This window comes from Staurois parvus, unplaced genomic scaffold, assembly GCF_062004578.1.
Source record: "Staurois parvus isolate SC_StPar_1 unplaced genomic scaffold, SC_StPar_1.0 ptg000136l, whole genome shotgun sequence".
NCBI lineage: Eukaryota > Metazoa > Chordata > Amphibia > Anura > Ranidae > Staurois > Staurois parvus.
In genome coordinates, this window is record NW_028317932.1 from 935,193 (window position 1) to 952,396 (window position 17,204).

At 39.0% G+C, this 17,204-nt stretch overlaps 1 protein-coding gene across 5 annotated transcripts in view; it reads left to right on the top strand.

Moving 5' to 3' along the window:
• The window catches only part of PRKAG2 (protein kinase AMP-activated non-catalytic subunit gamma 2), a 431,449-nt gene extending 414,616 nt beyond the window's left edge, over positions 1-16,833 (top strand). For all 5 annotated transcript variants that reach the window (XM_089673113.1, XM_089673115.1, XM_089673114.1 and 2 more), the window contains 3 exons: positions 3,100-3,246; positions 4,797-4,890; positions 13,543-16,833. In XM_089673113.1, coding sequence (XP_089529239.1) covers positions 3,100-3,246; positions 4,797-4,890; positions 13,543-13,574 — 273 coding nt within the window. In that variant the 3' untranslated portion in view covers positions 13,575-16,833. The remainder of the gene's footprint in view (positions 1-3,099; positions 3,247-4,796; positions 4,891-13,542) is intronic.
• Positions 16,834-17,204: the final 371 nt, after the last annotated feature.

The following is a 17,204-nucleotide window of genomic DNA, read 5'->3' on the forward strand; positions in this document are numbered from 1 at the left end:
ATTAAACGGTGCATTGAGGTCAGCTTGTAAGTTGAAGACATCCTGTAAGGACGTTATTCCACTGCACAGCTTGGTGTCATCTGCAAAGACTGAAATGGTATTTTTAATCCCAGACCCTATATTGTTTATAAATATATTAAAAAGTAAGGGTCCCAACACTGAACCTTGGGGTACACCACTGACAACCCTAGACCATTCAGAGTATGAATCATTAACCACTACTCTCTGAATTCTGAAACTCTGTACAAATACATGTGATTCTTTGTATGCAGTAGAGTTATAAATGAACTGGCAGCTCCAGAAAGGGCCAGACTATTTAAAGATGCATGTCATCCTGCCAAACGAAAAGTGATATGTGTTAACGAGCTACATTGTTTTAATTACCACAAGCCTTCCAATTACCACCCACTGTAGATGTTGATCATTAAATGCTTCTGGTGGGTCACAGAACAGAATAATTTTAATCTGACTTATTGAATATACTTCTATACAGTGGCAAGAAAATGTATGTGAACCCCTTGGAACTAACTGGTTTTCTGTAGTATTTTGCTATAAAATGTGATCTGATCCTCATCTAAGTCTGGAGGAAAAAGTAAGTGAACCCTTGAAATTAATAGCTGGTCGAAACTTTTTTTGGCGCCAGTGACTACCAGCAAGCACTTTCAGTATCTCTGGATCAGACCTACACAACGTTCATGAGGAATTTTTGACCATTCCTATTTACAAAACTGCTTCAGCTCAGACACCTTTTAGGATGTCTGGTGTGAACGGTTCTTGTGAGATCATTTCACAGCATCTAAGTGGTTAAGATCTGGACTCTGACTGGGCCACTCCAAAAGCTCCATTTTCTTTTTCTGAAGCCAGTCTGTGGTGGACTTACTTTTGATGTTAGGATCATTGTCCTGCTATATCACCTAACTTCTACGATGCGTCAGCTGGCAGAAAACCACCCTTACATTATCCTGTAGGATGTTTTGGTAAACTTTGGAATTTATTTTCACCTCAGTGATGGCACGTGGTCCAGGCCCTGAGGCAGCAAAGCAAGCCCAAATCCAAAATGTTACCTCCATCATACTTCACTGTTGGGATGATGTTTTGATGTTTGGTTAGCACTATGTAGGGCAACAATTCAACTTTTGTTTCCACAAAACATTTTCCCAGTAGTGTTGGGGTTTGCCAAGGTGCTCTTTGGCAAACTTTGGGTGCACATCAGTGTGTTTTTTCTGTTTGGTTTTTGGAGAGCAGCAGCTTCCTCTGTGGTGTTCTGCCATGGACACCCTGCCTGTTCAAAGACTTACATATAGTAGACTCATGAACAGAGATGTTTGTCAGTTCCAGTGATGTCTTCAAGTCTTTAGATGTGGGTTTTTCTTTACCTCACAGAGGATTCTTGCATCTTGAGTCATCTTTGCTGGGTGCCCACTTCTAGGAAGAGTAGCCACAGTACTAAACTGTCTCTATTTATAGACCAGTTATCTGTCAACTGATGAATGTCTAAACACTTTGAAATTGCTTTGTATCCCTTTCCAGCCTTCTGCAGATCAACTACTCTTGATCATATGAACAGTATAAAAAAGATATGCTAGGGGCCTCTATAGCCAATATCAAAATTTGATAAATGCAGAGTAACCAGCACACATATCAACTGCCAGATTGTTGCTTACTCCACCCATAATGTATCAAAAATTATTATATTAGGTGTGGTCCTGCCAAAACTCATAAACAGTTCATATAAAAAACAGGGTTACCCCTGGAAGAAAGTTTCAAATGAGACCATGCAGCTTAATCAACAATGACTTTAATGAAAAAATATATAACACATAATATAGAAAAAGTGAGCTAAAACCACTAACAAACACCTCACTAAATTAAAAGGACAACGCTGTCTAGTCACCCAAGCAGCTGCTCACTCGGCCACATTCATACATGGGGGGGTATTAGGTAGTATTACATGAATAGTGGGGGGCCTCAGAGGATAAAGCGGCAATTTATGGATCGCATCCCAGGATCTAGTGAAGTAATCACTTATGTCATTCCTAAATATAGTTGCTGACAATGGATCATACGGAACACACCATAATCAAATTTGGCATATGTTGGTGTAGTCACATATAATGCCTGGATGGATGGTGCAAAAGCATAGTTGTATAGTAGGGATACTGTAAAGTCAACAGCAGTCCAGATTCAAGATGTTAATAAAATGTTCATGACACAGTAACTTGCCATACTACAATCAACTCAGTGACCTCACACATGTAGCAATCAGGGGCTGAGGCGCCACCAATGTAAGCATATCATCTCTAGCATCTCACCTTTCCTTTTGTGACAATTTCTTTACCATCCACATCGGCAGTCCTTTTACAGTGTGGCAGCAGCTTCTCGTTCGCTCCTGTACAGTATCCCTACAATACAACTTGTTCGCTCCTGTACAGTATCCCTACAATACAACTATGCTTTTGGACCATCCATCCAGGCACTACATGTGACTACACCAACATATGCCAATCTGATTATGATGTTAATGGGTGTGATCAATAAAGAAGAAGAAATTAGACGTATTTGTGTGTTATCAGCTTAGTTATCAGTCTATTGTTGTGACAAAGATCAGATCACATTTCATAGCAATATCCTCTGTTTATGCCTGTGACAGAGAATGGTGTATTTAGACACTTAAAATGTAGGTTTGTTTTTTTTTTTTTTTTGTTTTTTTTTTTTTTTGTTTTTTTAGTTTTGTTCAACCAGTGCATTGAATGAAAAAAAAAAAAACCTAACAGATTCCTGCATTCATACGTTTGATGAGGATTCAGAGATCTCTCCACTCAACCCCCCCCCCCCCCCCAAATTAGCGGTGTAGCTTTTGCGTGCATGCACTGATCAAATGCTGATGTTCCATTCATGAATACTGGAGCATAGACGACCAGCTTCTGTTGGGGTTCCCATACTTGAAAGGGACCTGTCATATTTGGCTGGATGAGTTGTATTTCCATCAGGATGGTCAGACGTTCTTCCCAGAGTTTTCTCTTTTGGGCTGTTTACCTCTTTGTTGTCTCCCTGTAATTAATCATACTTTTGATTGACAGATGCATAATTCATTTTCAGAACCTTGCTGCTGAAAAAACCTATAATAATTTAGACATCACGGTGACACAGGCACTTGAACACCGCTCACAGTATTTTGAAGGCGTAGTAAAATGCAGTAAACTGGAAACACTGGAGACCATTGTGGATCGAATAGTGAAAGCGGAGGTAAGAAGCTGGCAAGGAGCACCCATATCAGAATTACTATGTTTAATGCTATTATTAATCATTTCAATAAGTTGAAATATTTATTGGATTTGTTTTTTCATTCTAAGTAAATGGAAGTGCGTGATTTTCTTGTATTCATTAACACCGTGACCACTCTGCCAATATTCAGCTACTTACTGGCTTTTCGAACAGCAGATTCTGAGCTTATTTTTAACAGAAGTCTCATGGGTCAGACATCTTGTGCTCTAACATCTGTATAACTGACCAGGGATACCGGGAGAGGGAGGAAGGGCGCCATGGACCCCCCTTTTTTTTTTTTATAAATTAGAGCCAGCACTGAGTGTCAGTAGGCCTGTTGCATACTAAAGTATTTTTTAAATTCATATGTGTATGTTCTACCAAAAGTGAATTGGCATCCTGAACTGGTTTATGGCCATTCAAGGATCCCCCCCACTGGGAATCTGTTCAGCTGCTAGTGGGGCAAGTATTGTTATTTTATGTAGGCCTAGCTGTTCAATTTCAAAACACAAACTCTCATTCTGCCGGGTAGTAAAGGTCACCTGGGATATATGAAAGGTTGCACCCAGCATAGTCAAGCTTGGATCTGCCCCCTCCCTCTCGTCTGCATTGGTCAATTAGGCTATCTGTTACATTAAAGGGCCAAACAGGAATGCCCGGGAGGTAGGTGGAGTGCAGAGCAAAAACCTGTATACTTATAGGAAAAGTCAAATCTTGCATTGAACATCTGCTGCTCATATCTCCTACATCCATGACTATTCTGACATGCAATTTTCAATATGCAAAACCTCCTTTTTTTTTTTTTTTCCCATGCATTTTGAATTTTCCTGATTTGTGACAGATTTACTTTAAATGGAACTATAATGATTTGGGTTTGCTTTTATTTATTGTTTTAAACTGCTTGATATCCAGTGTTGTGTACCAAAATTAATTTTATAAATTAACATTTAATACAAGGCGCACCCATGTCTCAGGATTCACATAGTTGATTAGTTTTCTTAAGAGAGTGAGAGTACAGCAGAAGCAGTTTACTTTTAGTGCTGGTTCACACTAGAGCGACTTCAGTCGCACAGTTGAGGAAAAACACATATTTAATAGTTCCCCACTCCTCCAATGCAACTCCGCATTATGTGACTTTGGAAGAGCGTTCTATGCTACTTTGACTTGATTTACAGTGTGATGTGGCCCCATAGAATATGCTAAGTCACATTAAGGTCGCACCGAAAATCACTTCAAAATCACATTGCAGTAGTATGAGCTGAGCCTTAGACTCCCTCTCACTAAACCTCAGTATGGCACCTTTGAACAGGAAGGGGAGGGGGGGGGTGTTTGTAAAATTAAGCCTTAACTATTGAGCACCGTAAACAACAAGCTTTTTTCAACTGAACTCCTATTGTTTTGAAGTAACATGGAGCATGTTTAAAATTCTTTGTGCCAATATTAAGAAGGCTTTTATTTTTGCTCGCTCGCTAGCTGATTTGTGCCTTTTAAACCTGTTAATTGTATTCATGGTGTCTTTATGTTGGTTGCAGGTGCATAGATTGGTAGTTGTGGATGAAGCAGATAGTATTGTTGGAATTATCTCTCTGTCAGATATTCTACAAGCACTAGTGTTGTCTCCTGCAGGTAAATATGGAAATCATTGCTCACATTAATAAGATTAGAACAAATGTTTGCTTTATCCTCCAGAAAAAAAAGCAATCATTTATTTGTACATGAATAATTAAGTATAACTTTGCTATACATATTCATTTTTACTTTGTTAGTTTAATATATGTATTTCAGCTCTTCATGTATAAAAAGCAGGTGTTCTGGAAAATATATGTGTTTACAACAAGTACACATCTTGAGTTATTGGTGTTCTCTATACCTGAGAATTTCAAATTTTTTTCTTTGCGATTTATTACAGGTACTTGTATAGCGCCGTCAATTTACGCAGCGCTTAACATATATATTGTACATTCACATCAGTCCCTAACCCTCAAGGGGCGTACAATCGAAGGTCCCTAACTCTCATTCATTCATACATACACATACTAGGGTCAATTTAGACCGGATCCAATTAACTTACCAGCATGGAGTGTCGGAGGAAACCGGAGTACACGGTGGAAACCCACGCAGGCACAGGGAGAACATCTTTTAAATAGAAAAAAAGGGGTGTAACGAGCGCTGGATAGTTATAGAGCAAAGTATAAAAGCAGCTGGCATGAAAGGCAAGCCTCCAAAACGCCTCATGGTAAACAGTAACATACAGAAAACATGCAGCGCTAGGGTATATAGATCTGTCTCATGATAAAGTATGACCATCTAATCAGGTATAAACGCAGCTAGCATAATGGTCTTAAGCAACCAATACTATAACATTGTCATCATTAAGAAGGTGTAAATAGTGATATAGGTGTCAAAGTCAATATATCATAGGAGTGACGTAAATAAATCTGTGACATCTGTGGTAGGAAGTGTGGCTGTAGAATGCACTAACCAGATAGCGCAGATAATAGCGCCTTGGAGTAAAATGACCCACTCCTGGTCAATGGATCAGGGAACCTGCCGGAGTGGTGGTCGTCTCTGCTGTGGTCACCAGAATCATCTGCGTCCTCTCCAATTATGGAATTCCCAGGTGTCCAGTGGGATAAACGCTCATCCGGTATATAGTGGAATCCTTATGTCAGCGACCTCCAGGGGTGCGGTGTGCGCTCAAGGAACAGGAATCACCTTCAGGGCTCAGAAATAAACCCAAAAGAGAGGCTTCCGATAGTGTGATATCTTTTATTGAGGAGTAATAAACAAATAAAGCACTTACATGGTGCAATGCACAATTCCAAAGATGGCTGCCCACCCGTTACCCCTTTGATAATGTGCAATTGCCACGAAACGCGTTAGTAGGATGCTATTTTATCTACAACTACTACCCACATGGTCCACACCTTGACACGGGCGGCCATCTTTGGAATTGTGCATTGCACCATGTAAGTGCTTTATCTGTTCCATGGCCAGGTATGTGTTATTCCCTCATTATCCCAGTTACAATAAGCAGATAAAAGGTCCAGAGTTCATTTCAAGTGTGCTATTTGCATTTGGAATCTGTTGCTGTCAACTCTCCAGATTAGATCCAAAGAGCTGTCACCATCAGTGAAGCAAGCCATTATTAGGCTGAAAAAACAAAACAAACTCATCAGAGAGATAGCAAAAACATTAGGCGTGGCCAAAACAACTTTGGAACAGTCTTAAAAAGAGGGAACGCACTGGTGAGCTCAGCAACACCAAAAGACCCGGAAGACCACGGAAAACAACTGTGGTGGATGACTGAAGAATTCTTTCCCTGGTGAAGAAAACACCCTTCACAACAGTTGGCCAGATCAAGAACACTCTCCAGGAGGTAGGTGTATGTGTGTCAAAGTCAACAATCAAGAGAAGACTTCACCAGAGTGAATACAGAGGGTTCACCACAAGATGGAAACCATTGGTGAGCCTCAAAAACAGGAAGGCCAGATTAGAGTTTGCCAAAAGACATCTAAAAAAGCCTTCACAGTTCTGGAACAACATCCTATGGACAGATGAGACCAAGATCAACTTGTACCAGAGTGATGGGAAGAGAAGAGTATGGAGAAGGAAAGGAACTGCTCATGATCCTAAGCATACCACCTCATCAGCGAAGCATGGTGGTGGTAGTGTTATGGCGTGGGCATGTATGGCTGCCAATGGAACTGGTTCTCCTGTATTTATTGATGATGTGACTGCTGACAAAAGCAGCAGGATGAATTGTGAAGTGTTTCGGGCAATATTATCTGCTCATATTCAGCCAAATGCTTCACAACTCATTGGACGCCGCTTCACAGTGTAGATGGACAATGACCCAAAGCATACTGCAAAAGCAACCAAAGAGTTTTTTAAGGGAAAGAAGTGGAATGTTATGCAATGGCCAAGTCAATCACCTGACCTGAATCCGATTGAGCATGTATTTCACTTGCTGAAGACAGAACTGAAGGGAAAATGCCCCAAGAACAAGCAGGAACTGAAGACAGTTGCAGTAGAGGCCTGGCAGAGCATCACCAGGGATGAAACCCAGCGTCTGGTGATGTCTATGCGTTCCAGACTTCAGGCTGTAATTGACTGCAAAGGATTTGCAACCAAGTATTAAAAAGTGAAAGTTTGATTTATGATTATTATTCTGTCCCATTACTTTTGGTCCCTTAACAAGTGGGAGGCACATATGCAAACTGTTGTAATTCCTACACCGTTCACCTGATTTGGATGTAAATACCCTCAAATTAAAGCTGACAGTCTGCAGTTAAAGCACATCTTGTTCATTTCATTTCAAATCCATTGTGGTGGTGTATAGAGCCAAAAATGTTAGAATTGTGTCGATGTCCCAATATTTATGGACCTGACTGTATTACTTCCCCCATATTATTAAACCATTTTGAAAGGATTAACATATTATGACCATGTATATTTAAACCTGATCATTTATCTCTAAAGTATATCTAAACCTAAAAAGAAAAATCTTATTTATTGCAGATTATCAATCTTTAGCTATGGTGGCCACATTGTTATTCTTTCTCAGGCATTTTGCCCTTTATTCCTGGTGATCCTACCAGTGATACACTTCCTGTTCTAAGCTGACCACTAGGACAGGACTACAGAAAAGATGAGACCTTTTGCTCTAGTACCTAAAACTGAGACGCGCATCAAAATAGTGTTTTACAGCAATAGTGCTGTATAACCTTTCTTATGTCAAATCACATTCATGGATAAACATGCATTCTCCTGGGTAACACAGCACCTGAAACAAAACCATCCAAAGGGATAAAGCGATGTGCGATCATTTCCCACACCACACAATCTGTGTAAAATTTCACTTAAAAGTGTTCTCCAACTACACTATATGACACAAATCCCAATAAAGTGCAACAATAGGTCTTCCTGACTCTGTAGGACTGAATCTCACATTTTTACTTAAGACCAAAGCAAAAAAGAATTTAGCATAGTAAACTTATATAACCATTAAAGGTTTACCATTCTCCAAGAGTCATACTAGAATGAAGTCTTAAGCTCGTCTCATATTTCTCAGCAAAAGAAATGCATCGCAGTACATAGTGTAAAACCATATGAAATATTTTATTAACTACTTCCAGTCTAGGCCATTTCTGTCACTTTTTGTTCACATGAAACAACCAGATTTTTGGGGGTTTTTTTTTTGCTTTCCCGTTCCAACAGGAAGCCTTGGACTGAAGCCAGTGGTTCTGCAGCTTACCATAGAGATGACCGACCAGAAGTTCCCCAATCATCTCTATGGTCTAAGAAAACAGAAGTGACAAGGATTTTGCCACTTCCCTTTTCATTCAGATGTAAACGAGCTGTTACCGGTATCTGATCAAACCAATCTCAGTTTGATCAAGCTACTTTTAAGGGCAGAGGAGATATCTGGGGTCTAATAGACCCCAGATGTCTCTGTAAAGAGTACCTGTCACTGCCCCAACTATCACAAAGGATGTTGTTCATCCCTTGTGATAGCAAAAAAACTGATCAAAAAACAATTTAAAGAAACCCTGTAAAAAATAAACAAATACAATTTAAAAAAAAAATGTACAACACTAAACTGTAACCTGTAAAGGATATAAAAGCATCACCTATGGAGATTTTTATGTACCATACTTTGGTGCCGTTCCACAGACCTATGCAATTTTAAAACCTAGTATGATAGGTATTTACTCAGCATAACATCGTCTTTTAGATTTTACAAAAAATGGATATTATGTTTGTCTTCACTAAAATTTTTTTTTTTTTTTTTTATTTCGCATGAAAAAATGCTGTGCATATACTGCTGCAAAGCAAATTTTCTAGGGCCTTTGTTTAAAAAAAAAAAAAAACAACATAAAAAAAACCCTATATCACATTTTTTTGCTTGGCAACCGAAAAGGAAGACACACAGTTTGTTTTATCCAGCTGTATTTACTCAGTGCAACCTTATAACATCCAAGTGAAAGATACAACACCAACATGTCAGAAAAAAATAAAACAAAAATCTAAAACCAGAATCACGGAGCTGGAAATTCAAATCATTCCACAGATTTTCAATGGGGTGGTCATTTGTGCGTTGTGTTATTGTCATGTTGGAAGGTAAACCTCCTGCCCAATGAAAACTTTCAGATTTTCCGCAAGAATTTGACGGTATTTTGCCCCATCCATTTTTGTTCTATCTATCCTGGTAAGTGCTCCAGTCCCTGCTGCAGAGGAACACCCCATAGCAGGATATTCCCACCTCCATGCTTTACTGTAGGAATGGTGGTATTTGGATTGTGAGCTGCATTTCCACCAGACATATTGTTTGTTGTTGAGGCCGAATCATTCAATTTTAGTCTCATCTGACCAGAACACCTTTTTCCATGTGGCCTCAGAATATTCAAGATTCATTTTGGCAAAGCCGTGAATGCATGTGGCCTTTTCCGAGATGTGGCTTTTTTTCTTGCAACCCTCCCATACAAGCCACATTTGTGGAGAATCTGTGATATTGTTGTCACATTCACACAATGGACCACGTAGTTCATTGATAAAGCCTTTGAAATTTTTTGTTATCCATCTCCTGACTTGTGCCTGTCCACAACTTTATCCCAGAGATCTCTTGACATTGCCTTGCCACCCATAGTTGATTGTCTACTTCAGTTGCACTACAAGGGACTGAAATGCTGCAGGAAAGCTTTTTTTCATGCTGAGCTAATCAAAATGGCCATAGCTGATCACAGTTGAAAGTCAACTGGCATTGTGTGCCACTGAGAAGGTGATTAAGTACACCTAATTGAGTTACTTTTTACACCTCAGTGATTCTCTTTTATTTTTTTATTTTTTTTCTCCGACATGTTGGTGTTATATCTTTCACGTGGATGTTATAAGTTTGCTGTCCCTTCAACATAACTCAACACACAGCCATTAATGGCTAAACCGCTGGCAACAAAAATGAGTACACCCCTAAGTGAACTCCCTGCCCCAACCCATCAGATTATCACCTACTCTCCTCTCCTTTAGGCGCACCCTGAAAACCCATCTCTTCAGGGAAGCCTACCCTACCCCCTGCTAACTCGACCGACCTCCACTCTTCCTACCACTCCATCCCCCACAGCTATCTCCTCCTGTACCACTATCCCCTCCCTCCTAGATTGTAAACTCGAAAGAGCAGGGCCCTCAATCCCCTCATGTTTTGCATTGTATTGGTATTGTTCTGTCACATGTTCTGTTCCCCTCTGTAATGTACAGCGCTGAGCGAACTATTGGCGCTTTATAAATACTGTATAATAATAATAAGTGAAAATGTCCAAATTGGGCCCAATTAGCCATTTTCTCTCCCCGGTGTCATGTGACTTGTTAGTGTTACAAGGTCCTCAGGTGTGAATGGGGAGCAGGTGTGTTAAATTTGGTGCTGTCGCTCTCACTCTCATACTGGTCACTGGAAGTTCAACATGGCACCTCATGGCAAAGAACTCTCTGAGGATCTGAAAAAAAGAATTGTTGCTCTACATAAAGATGACCTAGGCTATAAAAAGATTGCCAAGACCCTGAAACTAAGTTGCAGGACGGTGGCCAAGACCATACAGCGGTTTAACAAGCCAGGTTCCACTCAGAACAGGCCTTGCCATGGTCGACCAAAGAAGTTGAGTGCTCGTGTTCAGTGTCATATCCAGCGGTTGTCTTTGTGAAATAGATGTATGAGTGCTACCAGCATTGCTGAAGAAGTTGCAGGGGTGGGGGGCCAACCTGTCAGTGCTCAGACCATATGCCGCACACTGCATTAAATTGGTCTACATGGCTGTCATCCCAGAAGGAAGCCTCTTCTAAAGATGATGCACAAGAAAGCCCGCAAACTTTTTGCTGAAGACAAGCAGACTAAGGGCATGGATTACTGGAACCATGTCCTGTGGTCTAATGAGACCAAGATAAACTGATTTGGTTCAGATGGTGTCAAGCATGTGTGGCGGCTACCAGTTGAGGAGTACAAAGACTAGTGTGTCTTGCCTAAAATGGCAAGGACTCAGCCAACAATCAGCTCCAGGAACATCAAAGAAGGTCTAAAGTTACCTGTGAGTACTGTTACAATTAGAAGACGCCTATGTGAAGCCAAGTTATCTGCAAGAAGCCTCCGCAAAGTCCCGCTGTTGAAAAAAAGACGTGCTGAACAGGTTACAATTTGCCAAAGAGCACATTGACTGGTCTAAAGAGAAATGGCGCAACATTTTGTGGACTGATGAAAGTAAGATTGTTTTTTTTGGGTCTAGTGGCCGGAGACAGTTTGTCAGACGACCCCCAAACACTGAATTCAAGCCACAGTACACTGTGAAGACAGTGAAGCATGGGTGCGCAAGCATCATGATATGGGGATGTTTCTCATACTACGGTGTTGGGCCTATTTATTGCATACCAGGGATCATGGATCAGTTTGAATACATCAGAATACTTGAAGAGGTCATGCTGCCTTATGCTGAAGAGGAAATACCCTTGAAATGGGTGTTCTAACAAGACAACGACCCCAAACACCCCAGTAAACGTGCAACATCTTGGTTCCAGACCAACAAGATTGACCTTATGGAGTGGCCAGCCCAATCCCCGGATCTTAATCCAATAGAAAACTTGTGGGGTGACATCAAAAATGCAGTTTCTGAGGCAAAACCAAGAAATAGAGAAGAACTGTGGAATGTAGTCCAATCATCCTGGGCTGGAATACCTGTTCACAGGTTCCAGAAGTTGGGTGACTCCATGCAACACAGATGTACAGCAGTTCTCAGAAACAGTGCTTATACAACAAAATATTAATTAGGTGATTCAAAGGAAAGCAAAATCTTCAAACATTTTTCAGTTTATATAGTGAATGTTTGAGTTTGTAAAGAAGAATACAAACACTGCTATTTTTTGAACAGTCTAATATTCACTTTTCTTCAATTTTTTTTAACGGAACAACACAAATTTGATATATTTTTCTTCATGTTTTGATTTGGAATAGAATGTGTAGTGTTCCCAATGCATTTGTGTGTATGGAAATAAAAGCTATTAGAAGGATTTTGAGCTTTATTCACTTTTCAAAACACTGCTATTATTTTGAACACAACTGTATGTATGTATGTATGTATGTATGTATATGTGCAGATATTTACTTGTATGAGAGAAGTGTCAGAATTGGCCTGGTATTGAGCTGATTAAATACAGTATGTTTCTGAGTGTGAGTTACTTTATTTACTTGTCTTGAAATGGAAATACATGCAAGCATATTAAATCATTCATTTTGTATAATGCTTGCAAGTATGTACTAGTGCTGTGCAGCTAGTGTGATCTTGCTGACTTTTCGTTATGAAAATGCTATTTACCTGGCTTTCATGTTGACCCTCTTGTTCAGTTACTGTCACTTAGAGATCAAGAGTGCTGACTTTTTAGTACCAGGTTAGTGACTTGTAATATTGTATTCAAAAATATTGTAATCAGTCTTCTGTACAGCCATGCATCTAGCATTTTAATAGGGAAGTCAGTAGCAGCTTTCTACATGTCCCTCATTGTGTGTTTACCTCCAGTTCTGAACCAAGTGATATGCAAAGAGGATGTGTAGATAGATGCTTTTATCCATTTGAAGGAAGTATTTTGTAGGTGTATATTTTGCCCTCCACCAAATAAAGTTTGCCAGCATTATATTTAGGCTCTGCTCCTTTATACATTCCTTGTATAAAGCAGATAATGCATTTGTTCCATATCATTTATGTAAAAGTTTACTGTCACTGTACATAATGAAGTTTTGAAATAAATTTATTTGCGCTAACATACAATTTTTCAGGACAAGCTTTCGGGGTGTGCCCCTGATTGTACTGCTTGGACCTTGAAGGAGGTACACCTCAAAAGCTTGTCCTGAAAATTTGTATGTTAGTGCAAATAAAAAAAGTATCACGGACAATACTCAATTGTTTTTGTCGCAAGTGCACTAATTACAGCTACCCAAAGTGAAATAAATTTAAATTGTTTTGCACTTAACTGTCCATCAGCCTAATGTGCTTACGTTGCAATAGCAGAAAACTCCATAAATGCAGGCAGCAGTAAACCTTTCCAAAATACAATAAAACCTCCATCACCAAAAAGAACCAAGTTCAGCATTGTCTCGCTCACTCTTTTTCATAGCATTATGTTTACTATTACTGGTCAGATGTTTCATTTTGGCACCCTTGTGTCCCCCCCCCATTTAAAAAAGAGGTCTTTTAAAATGTGTGAGATTTAGTTTGTTTTACGGTAATTGCTTTTGTGTTACAGGTGCCAAAAGGAAGGAGAGTGAAGCGGACTGAATCCACCTGAATTTACAGTCTGTTGTTACAACATTTTTTCTCCAGAAGAACTTGAATGATGTTTTCATGTCAAAGCTTTGTCTCAGAAACATTCATTGCAATAGCTGAGCAGACAATTGCTTTGGAGAATGTGTGAAATTATGGAAGGGAAGGGCATGTTGGCTTCCTTTTTTAGCTCTTTCTCTGTGTCATCTTTGGCAGGAAGAATAGCACGGTGAAAAAAAGCAGACTGTTAAATGGTTCATTTTTTTTTTCTTTAGTTTGACATATCAAAATAGAGATACTTGGCCTACTTTCTGAATTCCTGACTTTTTGGGCAAAGATTTATGCTACGGTATGGTCCTGGGGTATTGTGCAATGTTCTATGTAACGCAGGATCCACCAGTAAGTGTGCTGGGTGGATTGTGCAAAGCGGTGCACTGTATTGAATGTGAAAGACTCTGAAATCTAGGTTACGCTTCATTTACTGTTGTATGGGCACGACGTGCTTTGCTGAAGGTTCCATGCCATACCAAACCTTACTTTGCTATGTGTCCAGCCCTAGGCTCAGCTCTTTGATTTTCATGTGTTAATCCTTATGTATAATATTTGATGATCTGGTCCACCACACCACACATTTAAAAACAACACCTGATCTGTAGGACCATAAAGAATGTTATTTTTGTCTAGGTTACCAAAATTAAAATAATACTAGGTAGCTTTATTGCTATATTTAAAGAAAACCTGTACTGAGGGAATCTAGAGGTTTCTATTACCTCTAAAAATTCTAGTTTCCTGGCTAATGTCAGTCCAAGGGCTTCAGTCTTTCTAAGACACTGAAATGAAGTAAAAATGCATATCAGTATATCTAACTCTCTTGCTCTTCTAATGTGCATACTTAGAAGGCCTTACCCAATGGCTGTCACCAAGAAAAGAATCCCTTAAAAGGTCAAGTTTACCTAATTCTTTGATTTCCGCCTGTTTGGCTATTGCACACCTTTGAAACACTAGGTTACTTAATTTGTAGTAACTAAGGCTCAATACATTTAGGTGACAAGCTTAATTAGTGGCCCCTGTAAACTGGATCATTTAGGTTTTTATTTTTGCCTTTACTGCTTTATACTTTACTTCTTGATCAACATAGATCTTAAGTGACCAATTTGTGGGCACATTGCCCTGCACACACCAGCACCAGCAAAGTCAATATCCATCAGCCCCATAGAATTGGCATAACTGGGCCTGGACAACATTTTGGTTTTACCAATGCACAAGAAAGCACAACAGAATGTTTTTGGAATCTAAGATATCTAAACTAAAGTTTTAATTTTTTGTGGGGAGAGTTATCTAGCAGCGTTCGATAAGATTTTTGCTGGCCTTGCATGGCATTATGGTTACAAGCAATGCACCTAGTTTGAGTATTTCCTGGAAATATTCAGTAATGAGTTTTCCTAGAGGGAAATCAGAATTGCTCATTAAAATCTAAAGAGATTGTTGGAAAACAGCAGGCAAAAGGGTGCCTGACGTCATTTCTCCTAATATATGAACTGCTCATGCACTGCATCCATCTTTCGGCCAACTTGGGTTGTACTTTGAATTTTATTTCCCAATATGGTGCATCCAGAGAATGCCTGAATAATCTGCAGTTTCAGTTCATTTTGATGCATCTGCCCAGCTGTGGTAGGTATTTCTATCTCAAAAAGTCCATTGAAAAACATGGAAATGAAAGTGTCTAGTCAAAATAAAACAAAAAAAGCTGCAAGTACAGAAAAATACCTGTTCTTCTGTCAGAATATCAGTGTGCTCCCAACTTTCTGTTTGAACTGACAACACCGTGCCTCTGCAGCAATATGTTGTCAGCTGTGTGCTTAGCCTGCCCAGTTCTCTTTTGTTGGGCTATAAAATACATCCAACCCTTTATCTCCATAACACATGTCAAGGCGTTTTGTAGTCCAGCAAGGGAGAACTCTGACAGCACTGATGACACTGCTTTAGATTTCAGTGCAGCAGAGGCACTGTGCGATCTGTTTTAAACAGGAAGTTAAGAGCTCATTGTATTTCTGGTAGGATCAGTAAGCACATTTCAGTACATGGGAGAATGTGCATGTATTGTAGAAATGTTCTGAATATGTTGTGTTTTTTTGTTGTTGGTTTTTGGCCAAGCATACAGTTTAAATGTTCTCCATTTTATTGGAACTCGCTCCTGACCCCTTCGCCTTTAAGCTTACCCTACCACCTGTGGGACTGTTGAACCCGACAACACTGAGCCTTGCTGTATTTACTACCGCACTGGACTAGATATCAGAACTAGTGTCTATTCACTCCCATGAACTAGCACTAGCTTTCAGCTGTCTTCGTACTACAATCTGCACATATTTCTCTTATTAACTCATTTAAGGTGCATTGCTATGTCCCCCTCAATCTCCTTTGTATGCGATATTATGCTGCTACCACTGTATTCCTTAACTCTTCTAAAAAATACCAAGAAAATGATTAAACTGAATATTTTCTCAAACTTCTCCCCATTTTGCAATAATGCAAAACCGTTGGCTCCATGCCACTACACAGAAAATGGTAAACAGTGCTAAATAATTCAAGATCTTAGAAAGGATTGGAACTTGTTTGGAAAATTGCATCTTATGTAAGTCAGGTTCTGTTTTTGTTTTTTTGGGTCTTAACATGACCATCGTCTGATATCTAAGGTTTTTCTATTTATGTCATACAACTGAAATCCATATGTATGAGACACTGAACAAGAATACGTTTATTTATTTTTTACTTTAAGTTTTAAACGTTTTCACCAGGTTGGTGAATAATAAATAGATTCACCATATCAATAAACAATTGATTGTTTAATAAAAGTGCACATTTTCCATTGTTTTCTCTTTGTGAAAAATGTGTGGCTGGATAAAAATATTCATCTATCCTTGAACTGTCTTGCAGCTTGCTACAAATACTGTACTGTAATGTAAATAAGTAGTTATTGAAGATACAAAGTGCCACAGAAACTTATCTATATATAAATATATAAATATATTTTTTGCATAAACTGTAAAATCATATTTGTAAAATTTTAAGTTTCTTTCTTTTTGTTTTTTTTTTGTTTGTTGTAAAGATGAATTTTCCAATTTTTTGTTTTCACATGGTTTGCTATGGGTTTATTAATGTCACTGCAAAGGAAGGTAAATACTGGTGAACTTCCAAATCATTTTAGGATGACATAATGTTCTGCGATTAAAAGATGCACACTTTTACACAGGACAATAAAAAGATTTGTCATCTATTCTATTTTTTACTTTGGATTGATTTAGTGATATTACTTATGGAAAGTTGGTATTTAAAATACATATATTAATGGACACGGTTTTAAAACATGGCATGCAATTGTCATGGACCTGTACATGCTAGACTGGCTGCGGGGGATGAGTTGGAAAGGGAAACTCCAAATTTAATGTTTTATGTTGCAGGTCAGGCCAAATTGGGCTCTGTATAATCCAAAGGATAGTTTTTACTTGGCAGGTTGGTTAAAGTGGAACATGTGATACCACTTATTGGTTAACTCAAGAAATTAAAAATCTAGTCTTTCAAATCTTTTTTGCCAAAAAAAGCATCTCATTCTATTTTTTTAACTGTCCTTTAAGGCCCATAATTTTG